Source organism: Hyaena hyaena, unplaced genomic scaffold (genome assembly GCF_003009895.1).
Source record: "Hyaena hyaena isolate Hyena2069 unplaced genomic scaffold, ASM300989v1 scaffold_947, whole genome shotgun sequence".
In the NCBI taxonomy this organism is placed as follows: Eukaryota; Metazoa; Chordata; class Mammalia; order Carnivora; family Hyaenidae; genus Hyaena; species Hyaena hyaena.
Genome location: NW_024081579.1, coordinates 332,460 through 346,608, shown reverse-complemented (window position 1 = coordinate 346,608; position 14,149 = coordinate 332,460). Strand labels below are relative to the sequence as shown.

Here is a 14,149-nt window from a genome sequence, read left to right as displayed (position 1 = left end):
AAAAAAAAAAAAAAGGGAGGCGGGCAGCTCTCAGGCAGGGATGGGCGTGGCGGGATCCAGTGCCTCAGCGGGAGCTCTGCCTCGGCGGTTGTGGGGAGGAGAGTGACGGTGCTCCAGTCCCTTCTTGAACCAAGCGCTGCACCTCGCTTTTTTGGGCGTATAAACCCCCCGTACCGGGGGCGCAGCCAAAGTTGGTTGCACTCTTCAGCCCAGGCCAGTCCCAGTCTCCAAATCCCAGTCCACGCGCCCCGCTGAAATTGCCTTAGACACAGCTTCCCAGGCATCCTCCTCGGGCAATTCCAGGCCCCCTGCCGAGCTCCGGGGGCGGAGTCCGAATCTCTGCTTCCTTCTCTGGGTCGGGCTGGCGCGCATGCGCGGGGCTTGCCTGCCGGGGGCGCCGAGCCCGCTGGAGTGAGGAAAACCCGGTCCCTCTATGGCTCGTCACCCAAAACACGAACTCACAGGCAAATCTCCCAGTTTTCAGCTCTTTGCCTTCCCTCCAGAGCCCCAGGCAGCCAGTAGCGCAGACACCCGGTGTCCCCGCGGCCCTTCCAGGGGCCCAAGCCGCCCGGGAGCTACAATGGCGGCAGGCGCACCGCTGCTCTGAAGTCCAGCCTCCAGGAGCAGCACAAAGATGCAGTCTGTGCGCTCAGCACCCCCGGACCAGTTGGCGCGAGGGGACCTGGCGTGCAGGTATTTGGCAAGTACGGTCTTTCTATGCACCGAGCGGAGGTTTCCCCCCCGAGCGGAGGTTTTTCTGTTTCGGACTCTCTCCTTTTCCTCTCTCGCTCCCCGTAGAGGGTAGAGGGGGATCGCCTCCGACCCTGGAGTCTCCGATCCCGGCCCGATTTTATCTTCCCCGGTTCGCACTCACGTTAGAAGGCTCTCTCAGTGGATTCTGCGTCTTTTTTCTCCCAATCTCTCAGGTTTTGTAAGGTTTCCAGTGGCTTCAGATCTTTTCCATGTGACGTATGGGCGCGAGTGCAAGTACGGAGCTCCTTACTTCTCCGCCATCTTGCCCCCTCTCCTTTATGTCAGGTTCTGTGCTGAAAGCTCAGAGTTTGGAGCCTGCTTCTGATTCTGTGTCTCCTTCTCTGTCTGTCCCTCCCCTGCTCACACTCGGTCATTCTCAAAAATAAACAAACATTAAAAAAAATTTAAAAAAAATAGTGATTAAAAATATATGCTTCAGAATTAGACCAGAGTTCAATTCCCAGCCTCACCACTTACTCCTGGCTCACCAAGCCCTGCCTTCCCCATCTGTAAAGTAGAAAGAAAACAACAGTCCCTATGTGGAAGGGTCATGAGCATCAGGTGAGACCGAACGCGAGAGCACTAAGCGCAGCGGCACCACGGGGTGAGCACCCAGCAAATGTGAGCAGGCACTCCTGTGAGCACTCAGCACTCAGTCTGAAGGTGAACAGTCAGGTGCAACAACAGGGGGAGAAACCTCGGACCATTCACGGGCAAGAACATTTAACATACAGGTCAGAAGCAGGTTTGCCAGGAGAAATGAAGACCAATTCTCTGCCGCAGTGTGAGTAAGGCCAAGGCTTACAGAATACTCGAACTCCCAGCACACGCCGTACCTCCTTGCCGAGCAGCTCGCACACAGCTCTGTGATTCTTCAGAGCGTCCTGGATCGTTTGGATTTGCGTGGACACTGCCGACAGAACAGACTCTTCCAGTCTATTGAACTCATCAAAGCAACCCCAGGCCCCGCACTTGACCAAACCAACAAAAATTCGTCCCATTGACTTCACGTCGATGCCCTAAAAAATAACAGCAAAGATTACATCCATTAAAAAAAAAATTAGCATCTCTGAAAATAGTTGAATACTTGGTCATTCACTGACCAGGTCATCTTTTCATCCATCTTGCTCTTCTCTTAGCACAGACTCAATAGCTACACTTTCCTGGGTGGTTTCAAAGAGTAAACAAAGAAAATCCTGTGACAGTGTCATTAGAAGGACAGAACTAAACACGCACAGGATTCTTCGTTTTTCTTTCTGTTAAAACCTAAGTCCTACATGAAATGTTTTAAAAATGGTAATTTCAAAATGAATCTGTTTACCTTTTCTATTCACTATTCTCCGTACTTTAAGAAGCATTTCTGTGCCCTCAAATCTTCATTCTGTATTTAAGATTATTTGCAATACTTCTCTCTAGAAAAGTTCTCAGACTACGTTATTCACCACCTCTCTCCTCGTTACTTTTCAAATAAAACTAATTCTGTTTTCAAGTCACTCAAAAGTACAATGATTTTAGAATAGAGTATTCCATACGTAAGGACATGAAAACTAAGGAATCCAAACTCCTAACTAACACACTATTGTCTAGTTAGAGAATGGCTTCTTGTACCTCGTCACAATTAAAAACTAACACTTGTCTCCCTAGCAGTCCACCCAAGGCCTTCACCGACTCAGTCTTCCCGGTCCCCGCCGGCCCGTACGGGTTTCCCCCCAGGCCCATCTTCATGGCCTGCGTCAGAGTCAGGTAGCACTTGTCCGTCAGCGGCGTGTAAACCAGCTTGGGAGCATTGCCCTGCTCGAGGGAGATGGAAAGAGTGAATGTTCACACTTTGCTCAACATTACAAACTTGGAGCTGTGGGACTAGTTAAAAAGCTAACGGGGCAACAAAAAAGTTAAAGTTGTTAACATAGAAAAATAACCAAAAATTTTTTTAGTGAAAGAAGCGTTTTAAAGCGCACAAAGTTAAAAATTAAACTTAATTATTCTCAAGCATGGGATCTACCCCATCCGCACTTAATATACAGTTAGGTTTTCTAGTCTCTCTGGTTCTTGTTAATGGCACAAAGACCTAGTACTAAGGCAAAAAAATCCAAAACTATAGGATACCGTAATCATCCTATTTTGTATTTTACAATTCACATCAATTATTTCCCTGAATCTTATGATCTTCATAAGTTAGAACCATTTTAGAGACTCAAATGTAATTATTCTGAAAAATGCTATATGAAATTAATAATTTTAGCTCAAATAGGTCTCGAAATTTCTCCTAAGTTTTAGGGAAAACAGATTCCAATTCCAGTTGCAGTTTGCAGAGCTTCTCTGTAACTGAGGTAGACAGTTTGCGGTCTGCAAACACACTCCGGCAGCCCCCCTGACATATCCTCATTAAGCTAACTGTCCCCAGGTTCTGAAGTCAGACTCGAGATGGGAAACGGCGGAGCGCACGCAGCTGCGGTGTTGAGAACACAGTCCGTGAGCTAGGCTGTGTGTCTGGACACTCTTTCGTCACACATACTGATGGCCTTCAGCTAGCATGCTCTGGCGTGGCTGAGATGGTGCTACCCATGGCATCGTGGGAGGGGGCCCGGCCGGGCGGCTTCTGGGGGGTCGGTGTTCCATCCTCCCCGGGTTAAAGGGAGAGCCCAGCTGCTGTCGAAATGCAGTGCAGCCTCACCACTACTTAGCTTTTCTGTAAATATTTCTCCAACATAGCTCTTCTTAGTTATGATGAAACAGAAAACAGTCACACAAAAAATATTCTTACAAGTTATGACTAAAATAAAATTCTTTCATACAACAGCAAATTTCTGTTAAAATAAGTAATTTTTAACTGAAAAAATAAAACACTCTTGCCACAAGTACATACCTGGTACTCGTAAGTATACTGAAGTTCAGAATCCACCATTTGAACATAACAAGTGTGATCACTTTTCATATAAAATCTGACTTGTTTTTTCCAGACCCAGTCTTCAGTTGTATGAACTTGAACTTGGTTTAACTGCTTTACCACATCAATGTTATGAATGATATCAAGAATTAGTGCTTTAAGTTTAAGCTCCAAAATGCCAGATTCTGTACACAAGTAAATTATTTGAAGAAAACGTTAGCCTGTGATGTCTGTTCTTAGTACATATGTACACAGATTTTTAAAAGGAATTTAAATGGTAATTTCATGACACAATTGAATGATATAGGAATATAACAAGTGAAACAAATGTCAAATCCACCAGTAAGAAATAAGAATTTTCCTGTGAAGATAAGGCATCAAAATTGAGTGAGAGAGGGCTGCGGCTCCTGACACACGAAGTTAGCACACTCCAGCCGGCTTCCCCCTCTGACCACAAGTATAAAACATGGGCAACAGGCACTCGGCTGCTATTTAGGAGCAAGACCATGTGTCACCAAACCAGTGGCGGGTTTGTGCTTTTCCTGTGCTCTCTCTGGAAGCAATGCAGCCAGCAGCGCAGACGGGCTGAGGACGAAGGGTGAGGGGCCTACACCCTGAAGGAAGGGAACCTGCCTCTGAAATCACTGAACCTGGGATCCCTGGAGACCAGGAAGAACCCCAGGTGCTCTCCTCTCTCTCTTCTGCCATCAACTGCCTCAGGACACAGACACAGTCACAGAAAGTGAGCAGGTCAGAGCACAGGAAATGCTGGCTTTCTGGCCAGAATAGGAGCCAGAAAACTACATAGTCCTGTGAAGAGCACGGAGATGGAGGGATGGGGAAAGGGACCCTAGGAACTCATTTATGACTCCTGGGCTCTCCGCCGCCCCAGGCAATGCAGACCGCATCCTAGCCACAGAACCAGACACTCAGAGAGCTGGCCGCTAGAGTGCGCATCCATGAAAGCCATCTCAACAGTGCTGCAAAGACCACGGCGGAAGCCGAGTTGGTTTACCAAGTTGTGACCGTTGCAGGAGCACAGCACAGTGACCTGACGATCGCACACATGACTCAGAGACTCTGAAAAGAGAAGTGGCATCAGAACCACAAACCACAGAAGGCTGCCTGGCACGTGCAGCCTGAATCCAACAAGACCTACTAACTGCTAACATAAAATATCAGCACTGTCCCAGGGACTTAAACAAGACCTGGACATTCATAACACAAGGTTCAAAGTGTCCAGGGTATCATCCCACATCATTCAACGTGCAAAGAATGAAAACAATCCAATTCACTACAAGAGCAAGGGTGAAAAAAAGCACTCCCAGATGAAGGAAGCTGTAGGAGAGAGACTTCAGCCCATAACCCCACGCTGGAAGAAATGCCCAGGACGTCCTCCAGGGAGCCCCGGGGCGCAGGCAGAGCCGGAGCGGCGGGGACACCCAGCTGAAAGCAAGGGACACGCTTCTCCTGTCCTTTAAGGCACGTTCAACAGTTAAATGCAAAAACTGTACCGTAACTCAGAGGTTCCAGTGCATGCAGATGTAATACACAGGACAGCTACTACACAAATAGAGGAGGGTAAGGACACCTGTACAGGGGTAAGGTTTCCACAATCATTTAAACTATGACCAATTCTAAGTACGACATAAAAGTATGTATATTCTTATTCCTTTTTTTTTTTTTATTAATGTTTTATTTATTTCTAGGAGAGAGAGAGAGACAGAGCGAGCAGGGGAGGGTCAGAGAGAGAGGGAGTCACAGACCGAAAGAGGCTCCAGGCTCTGAGCTGGCAGTCAGCACAGAGTCCGACGCGGGGCTCGAACCCACGGACCGCGAGATCATGACCTAAGCGAAAAGTCAGACGCTTAACCGACTAAGCCACCCAGGCGCCCCTGTATATTCTTATTCCCAAACTAACCTCTGAAATAGATCATTGTCTGATACAGTCAAAAACACAACAGATAAGATTGAATAACAAAAAAAAAGTTCAAACAACCGAAAAGTAGGCAAAACATGGAACAATTTTCATACCAGTGTTCCCTGGATCCTCCAAACTCGTATCGATGCTAGTATAGTGCTCTAACTTAGTCACCAGCTGGGTTTCAATCTGATGAAGACTATGATCTTGGATAGCATTTTCTACATCTTCAGTGAACTTAATCTGCTCTGCCAAACAGAGTATCTAATGGATAAGGAGAAAAAATATTTTTAAAAGATAACTTACTTAGAAATATTTCATGAACATAAGGAAAGACACTTTTCTGGATTTCTGGTTGCACCAGGCCTACTGGGATGTGTTACTGGCACCTGAGACAACGCAGAACCACACGGCCGCAAGAAAGCAGGTATGCCGCTGCCCCAGCTCACCACCAACCTGCCTCCTATGGCCCCCCGCTGCGCACCTGGCTTCTGTCCTCCAACCCACCAAGCTCACTGTACCCTACGAGGTCTGTCCTTTCTTCTCTGCACTCTCCCCATTATAAATGGCTTCCTTGCAAGGATGCAAGGGTATCAGTGTATGCTGCATTCTATCTAGTAAAATGGTAATATACTAGCAGTCCAGAATAATCCCAGTATACTACTAAAGTCTAAAATTTCCAAATTCTAATTGTTTTAATTAATGTATTAATTATTAACTTTGAGAGAAAGAGAGAGAGAATCCCAAGGAGGCTCCACACTGTCAGCACAGAGCCTGAAACAGGGCTCGAAATCACAAACGATGAGATCATGACCTGGGCCTAAATCAAGAGTTGGACATTTGATCCAATGAGCCACCCAGGAGCTCCTCAAAATTCTAATTTTATCTTAAAATAAGTTGTTGTAATCTTTCAGACTAATACCCATAAACAGAAAGTAGGTAAACAGTTCTACTTTTAAACACTAACCTTTGGCACCTTATAGTTAAATGTTTGGTACAGTTCTTACATGAACACAGAAAGCCAGTATCCTCTTATAAACTAAAGACATGAAACATGACCACATGAAAATACTAAGACTGCTCACCGGTTACTACAGAACAGTGCTTTTCAGGTATATACTTCTCAGCACGCAGATGAATACCATCAAATGCTTCTACTTATCAGATTAAGTCATTCAGTTATCCAAGTGCACATTTTACTTAGCACAGATGAGGCTGTGTGTTACTTGTATTCATATCATTTCATCAAACACTGTATAGATGTAATTGTGCAAGGAGCATTAAATATCATTCTCCAAAGGAAGAACAATTCTGTCTGGGGCAAAATAAACCCCCCAGATTTGTAGGACAAACTCATCAGCTTCCTTGATCAGGTGTACAAAGCATTTAAGCAGATCCAAATCTGGTTTTTTAGAACAGACTTTGCTTTTAATTTCCATAGGAAAATGTTCACTTGCTACTGCCAAACTAAGACTCACATATGTGAATTTGCTTTCCGACACTACTGCTGAATTTCTGCATTATAAATGCACATCAATAATCTCAATTTTTAGCAGTCTGCTATACAATTTCCGTGAGAGGCAACAAAATGGGAGTCAAAATACAGTCCCGGCTAATCCTAATCCTGGAGTATGCTACCATCGGGATATCTGGACGGGCACTACCATTATTAATCACCCGAAGTCTAACAGCCACCAACTGTACTTGGCCAACAGTGTACAATTTAATCTCCAATGTAAATTGGCAATGGACCTATCATGATAGCCTCTTAAGTGCATGCCTAGATGCGTCACTCAGAGTATGTTGACAAAAAGTCAAAAACCCAAGGTCTGTCAGATTTTTGCCACTCCGCACACTGTCTCTTTCCCAGGCAAGAAAGTTCCTTCTCCACATGATCTGAGGTCCTTACAAAACTGCCGTAAGAGACGTGAATGAAGAGTATATATAGCAGGTTGAACCAGATACTCAGGCAGCAGGTGCACCACTCACTCCCCTACATAAATGCTCTTGAGACCAATTTTTCTTGGCATTAACAGCTAAGACACTAGAATTCTCGGTTTGGGCTGGAAAGGAACCATTCCTACTTGTACGTGTCCCTGTTTGTATGGAGAATCAACTGCTCACAGGGTGTGCCTTCCACATTGTCGCCTGGCTGCGTGAGAGCCCCAAGGTCAGCTGCGGGCTCTGATCTCACAGCTGCCTCTCCTTTCCTGTCTCTCCCCGCACACCTCCTCCCACAACTGTCATGCCCCCCAGCCAATCGCTAGACAATCCTTACTTCTGTGGGTTTTTTCATATTTTGTCTTTTAGGCTAGGTTCACTTAAATCATTCCTGGAAGATGACAGGAATAGGGAACATTTGCAGAAGTAATAAAGCAGCTCACCTCCGACTTTGCAATGCCATCATTACTTGTTGATGATTACTCTTAATTTTCTCTACAAACTTAACAAGAATTTTTAAAGCATATTTTAGTGTCCCTCAAAATGCTGTAAAATACAAATGACACGAAAGGTAAAATGGCTAAGAATCTACAATGCCTGAAGCTTCCTATTTCATGTCTCCTGCTTTAAAAGAACATAAAACATGTGCCAAGAGCGACTACACGTTTTTCTGTGGAAAGCATGGAACACTGAGCAGGGCAGTCTTTCCTGTGGGGAATCAGAGAGCACCTCAAGGCCCAGCCCTCACAGTCCCTGAGAACTAGGTCTGGGAAGGCCGAGCCCCCGGCAGCCAGCAGGCAAACCCTAAGCACGGCTCTCACCGCCACGCCTGGGCGAGCCTTGGAACACGTCTTGCATGATGCAGGCCGACAGCTGGTGCTCCAGGTAGGAGTTCCCACGACCGGTGAGCTGGTGCAAACTAGCGCCGTGCTTCCCGGCCCGCATGCCAGCGCCACGGCCGTGTTCCCGGCCTGCACCGACACCCGCCGACCTCTTCCTGCTCCAAGCTCTCGGGTGACCCCGCGGGAGCGGCAGGGACAGTGTTGTAGGCCTGCGCCTCTCCATCCTCGATGGACTCATCTTCTAGGACCAGAAAACTCCCACGAGACCGACTGCCTCAAGTCATTCCCCACTGGCCTGAGCCGCTGTGCCCTTGGCACGCCTTCTGCCTGAACACATCTGAGCTAAGCCCGTGCCGCACTTCCGTCACGCCTGACAGCTAAAGAAACGAAGACTCAGAAGCGAAGCAACCGGTCAGTGTAACTGCCGGACAAAGAGATGCCTGTGGTCCGACAGGCCTGGCCTCAGCGTCAGGTGGTATACCGACACATCGGGCCTCCCTCCCTTCCAGACAGAAGCCCCTTACCTGTGAAGGGAACAACGATGGGTCAATAGCACCTTGAGAACTTCGTCCAGCAGTGACACATTCTACCAACAACTGTTTCAAGGTCTGCTTCATTTCCAAGGCTAAATCATTTAACCAGGTCTGAAAATAAAATTTAAAATGATATACACAAGTCATGAAACAAATACACACTCTGTTGACAGATGCTGTTCACTGATTTCAGGAAGCAGGGCTATAATTTCTTATTGACCATCACTCTCCCAAAACTGTATTACGGGACCTATTTATTTTATTAATAAAGGACTGAAATAATTTGAAGAAAATAATTTTTTCACCTGTTAGGATAAGGGTTAAGTATGAAAACCCATGAAAGTATAGTTAGCTGTACCTATCATCACCTCTACAAACGAATATAATACAAGCAAAGTAACCCCTTCATTTCATTATCGTCAGTCCCAGCCAGGCATCCAGAAGCTCAGGCACGAGAACGTCTGAGCACAAGGCCTGGACACCTGCTCCGCTCCCCCCACCCCTCAACCCAGGCCAGGATTTCTAGAAGCTGAGGCATGAGGACCTCGGAGCACACGGCCCGGACACTTGCTCTGCCCCTACCCGCCCCACCCACCCTGGGCCAGGGCATCCAGAACCCACGCTTTCTCTGCTGACAGAACCGCTCTGGCCAGCTGCTCACACTGAAGCTCCTCCTCTCTCTGTGCATCTGTTCCCAACTACAAGAAGGGCAAACAACAGGGGCGCCTGGGAGTTCAGTCAGTTAAGCGTCCGACTCTTGATTTCAACTCAGGTCATGATCTCACAGGTCATGGGTTTGAGACCACGTCAGGCTCTGTGCTGACGGCACAGAGCCTACTTGGGATTCTCTCTATCCACCCACCTCTGTCCCTTCCCTGCTTGGGCTCTTTCTCTCACTCTCACAAAAAAAAAAATAAACTCGAAGGAAAGAAGGAAGGAGGGAAGGGAAGGAAGGCAAACAACAGAAACAAACCTCTTTACCAAACACAAACATGGGAGCTACTTTAGAAAAGTGTGCTTTCAATCACCTCATTTCTGTAATTGACATCCAATAAAATGCTGAGCCCTAACCAGGACTAGGCATTTCGCTGAACTGTAGAGTTAGGTGCGAGGTAAGGCATGGGGCCCAACTGCTAGTTTGAAGATTACTCTGGAACGTGAAGATTACGGTTCAATGTGATGCCATCGAACACCGTCTGGCTTTGACTGCACACCTGTCAGGCGTCCTGGACAGCTCACGTCCAGTCCTCCAGGACCACTGGATCAACAGTTGTCCCATAAATGCATTCGTTTCAAGCTTACTTGTTCACCTAAATCATCTTTTAAAAAATCGTCTCATAAAACAATCATCTCGTACAACACATTTTCGGAGTGTGAGAGTCAGTAAGAAATTTTCATTCCACCTTTGAAACAAATCATCTTATACAAGTACCTGTTGCATACTTACGTTCCCAACACTATATGGTGTAAAGCCGGCTACCTCATGTAATTTTCAACCATCTTTGCAACAGATAGTAAAATGAGTATTTGATAGACAGGAAAGCTGTGATTCCAAGTCACATAGCTAATAAGTTGAACTCATATTAGTATCTTGTCAGAGCAGAGCCTGACATGAGGCTCGATAAGATCATCACGCGAGCCAAAGTCAAGAGTCAGACACTTAGCCAACTGAGCCACTCAAGTGCCGCATTATTTTTTAAGATACAAGAGGAGTTTCCTAAAAGGCCTACATTCGACTAAGTCAGCCCTACAGATCAACTAATTTATTTTTGATACAAAGTTCATACCGTTCATTCTTTTTATTTTCACACTTGAAAAAGAATTACTTACCTCTACATTGTTTGAGATCAGAACTTTGTTTTTAAAAGGTACAACTTCCCCTTCTAAAGATTTCATTGCAGTTATATGTTTTGATTCTTCATCAAAGCACACACTGTTAATACCTATAATAAACAAGAACAATGGAAAGGCAACAAGATTAAAGGTATAATTATTAAACAAGATACACTGTTACCACAGAATGTATAATATATACCTCATAATATGCATTACGTATTACAATTATATTAGTTCCTCCATATAACAGAAAAGCTTTTCCTAACCAAAAAGTGACAACAACCCAAATGCCCACAAACAGGTGAATTAATGGCTGACATGCTCAAACAATGGAAAATTACTCCACAATGAAAAGGAACAAAATGTAGTTGCAGGGATCTCAAAAGCACTCTGGTGAGCAATAACAGACCAGACACAAATGAGTACTTAAGAACACAGACTGACAGGGCACCTGGTGGCTCAGTCAGTTAAGCATATGACTCTTGGTTTCAGCTCAGGTCATGATCTCACAGTTTGCAAGTTCGAGCCGTGCATCAAGCTCTGTGCTGATAGTGCAGAACCCGCTTGAGACTCTCTCTCTCTCTCTTTGTCCCTCCCTGCCTCACACACACGCATGCTCTCTCAAAACTATATAAATGAACAGTTAAAAAAAAATACACTGAGAGACAAAAGAAGAAAGGGAGAGGGCAAATGGGACTTCCCTTTCCCCAGATTTGTACTTTATTTTACGGTATACAAAAACAGTTTAAATACATTACCTAATTTTGATCTTAGGAAAAACACTCAATTTAAAGTAGGAACCGAAATGGAGAGAGTGGAGGCAGAGTTTGAACGTGAGCCTGCGGATGCCAAGTGCTCTCTCCAGGCCTCCCACAGCCCAAATCACAGCTGAGATAAAGGACTGAAGGCTTCACACATACACAGGTTAGTATATGCTGCTGTGAAGCAGAGGAACTAAACATGTGAGGTTTTCACAGCTCTATGCTCTCAGTGGCAACTTCTCTGCTCTGCACCTGCAGCTTGAAAGTGGCTCTAGACCACAACAGGCGTGGCTACATTCGGACTAATCTCTCTTTTAAACTTGAAAACTATGTGGTTGTGAGGGTGCCTGAGGGGCTTAGTTAGTTGGGCGTCCGACTTCGGCTCAGGTCGTGATCTCGCAGTTCATGGGTTCAAGCCCTGCGTCAGGCTCTGTGCTGTCAGCATGGAGCCTGGAGCCTGTTTCAGATCCTCTGCCACAACTCAAAAACTAATTAAACATTAACGGGTGCTTGGGTGGCTCAGTTGGCTAAGTGTCTGATGTCGGCTCAGGTCATGATCTTGCAGTCTGTGAGTTCAAGCCCTGTGTTGGGCTCTGTGCTGACAGCTTAGAGCCTGGAGCTGCTTCAGATTCTGTCTCTCTCTCTCTCTGTCCCTCCCCCACTCATGCTCTGTCTCTCTTGATCTCAAAAATAAATAAGACATTATAAAAAGTAAATAAACATTTAAAATAATAAAAAGAAAAGAAAAGGAAAAAGAAAAGAAAAGGAGAAGAAAAGAAAAGGAAAAGGAAAAGGAAAGGAAATATCTGTCTACGAACCAAATTTGGCCTGATCACTGATCCCCAGGCACCATCACCACACGCCGATCACCAGGTCACCTCACCTGCTCCACAGCCTAACTATCACCCGCACAGCACACCTCTGTCCCAGACCTTCTGCTCTCAGTAACTGCCCTCGAGTGCCTCCACCCGGACGGCATGCAGGGAACCTTCAACTCCACCATGCAGAGGCCGTTCCCTGTCACTCCTAGGCCTCCGCATAGCAGTTTTCTTCCACCCTCACACAGTTCTTCAGACGGGTCCTGGCCGATGCGTTCTTCGGGTCCATCCCTACATATCAGTTCAGGGTGCCCTAGAAGTGAGCTAACAGGCTCCACAGACGAGTCACAACAGCACATACGTGTGTCCACCATGGCCAGTGCTGTCCATGTGTCGACTGACTAGGCTGTCTGTCCCACCAAAATATAAATTCCTCCTGAATGTATGACATGCATTAATTCAAGAGGTTACCTCAGAGCCTAATACTCTGCCTGGCAGGTAACTGAAACGCAGTGAGTACCTGCTGAAGAAATGCGGACTCTTACCAGCGAACAGCTTTCTAAGATGAGACTGAATCACGGACGGGCTAGTAGACTGGCCCAGAATCTCCAACAGGTCATCATCCCCGATGAAATAAAACCTTGGAAATGCTGAGCGTTTTTCCTAATAAAAACAAAGAATAGCTTATCTTTTTGGAAAACTCATAGAGTATTTTATAATTTGTTATATAAATATTTTTAAAGAACATGCCTCCAAAAATTCATTTAATGATTTCTGACATCTTTGAAGCTGATCAAGTATCGTCAGCAGTGAATTTCTGATTCCTGCGTGAGTAGTTAACGTTGTGACTCTATTGTCTTTCTTGATGTCAGTCATTATTGATCTACAGAAGAAAAAAGTTATTTTTACCTCTATTTTAACAGTTTTTGGCTGAAAGATAAATATTGAGACATTTGTTACCTGCTGAAAAAAAACTAGAGGTAACACTATTATAAAAGCAAAATATCACTATGTTTCTTCTAAGAAATAATGCTAAAAATTAGTAATGGCCCATTACCATCTTTAAATATATTTTCTTCCATAAGGAATCTACATCCAATGTGGAGCTCGAACTCACGACTCACACTCCACCAACTGAGCTCACCACGTGCCCATTACCATTTTTCCCTACCATATTGCAAATTCTCTTATTTCACTCATTCACTAAACAAATATTTAGCCCTATCTCATCAAGATAAGGGTCCAGTGACCTGAACGTGAGACAGGAAATTATCAACACCCTAGAGAAGAAAGCAGGAAACAACCTCCTTGACCTCCACCTCAGCAACTTCTTACTTGACACATCCCCAAAAGCAAGGGAATCAAGAGCAAAAATAAACGACTGGGACCTCATCAAGATTAAAAGCTTCTGCACGGCAAAGGAACAACCCACAAAACTAATAGGCAACCAACGGAATGGGAAAAGATAGTTGCAAACGACATATCAGATAAAGGGTTAACATCCAGAATCTATAAGGAACTCACCAAACTCCACACCCGAAAAACAAACAACCCAGTGAAGAAATGGGCAGAAGATATGAACAGACACTTCTCCAAGGAGGACATCCAGATGGCTAACAGACACATGAAACGATGCTCAGCGTCCCTCCTCATCAGGGAAATACACATCAAAACCACACTGAGATACCACCTCACGCCAGGCAGAGTGGCTAAAATGAGCAAATCAGAGGACTCTAGATGCTGGCGAGGATGTGGAGAAACGGGCACCCTCCTCCACTGTTGGTGGGAATGTAAACTGGTGCAGTCCCTCTGGAAAACAGTGTGGAGGTCCCTCAGGAAACTAACACTAGAACTCCC

General features: G+C 45.5%; 1 protein-coding gene across 2 annotated transcripts in view; it reads right to left on the bottom strand.

Annotated features, from left to right (window-relative positions):
- DYNC2H1 (dynein cytoplasmic 2 heavy chain 1) overlaps nucleotides 1–14,149 on the bottom strand; it is a 324,085-nt gene that overhangs the window by 264,802 nt on the left and 45,134 nt on the right. For both annotated transcript variants that reach the window (XM_039221130.1, XM_039221131.1), the window contains exons 27-34: nucleotides 13,043–13,175; nucleotides 12,838–12,955; nucleotides 10,708–10,820; nucleotides 8,869–8,988; nucleotides 5,675–5,825; nucleotides 3,620–3,825; nucleotides 2,362–2,544; nucleotides 1,590–1,772 (exon numbers count right to left, since the gene is read on the bottom strand). In XM_039221130.1, the coding sequence (XP_039077061.1) occupies nucleotides 1,590–1,772; nucleotides 2,362–2,544; nucleotides 3,620–3,825; nucleotides 5,675–5,825; nucleotides 8,869–8,988; nucleotides 10,708–10,820; nucleotides 12,838–12,955; nucleotides 13,043–13,175 (1,207 nt within the window). The remainder of the gene's footprint in view (nucleotides 1–1,589; nucleotides 1,773–2,361; nucleotides 2,545–3,619; nucleotides 3,826–5,674; nucleotides 5,826–8,868; nucleotides 8,989–10,707; nucleotides 10,821–12,837; nucleotides 12,956–13,042; nucleotides 13,176–14,149) is intronic.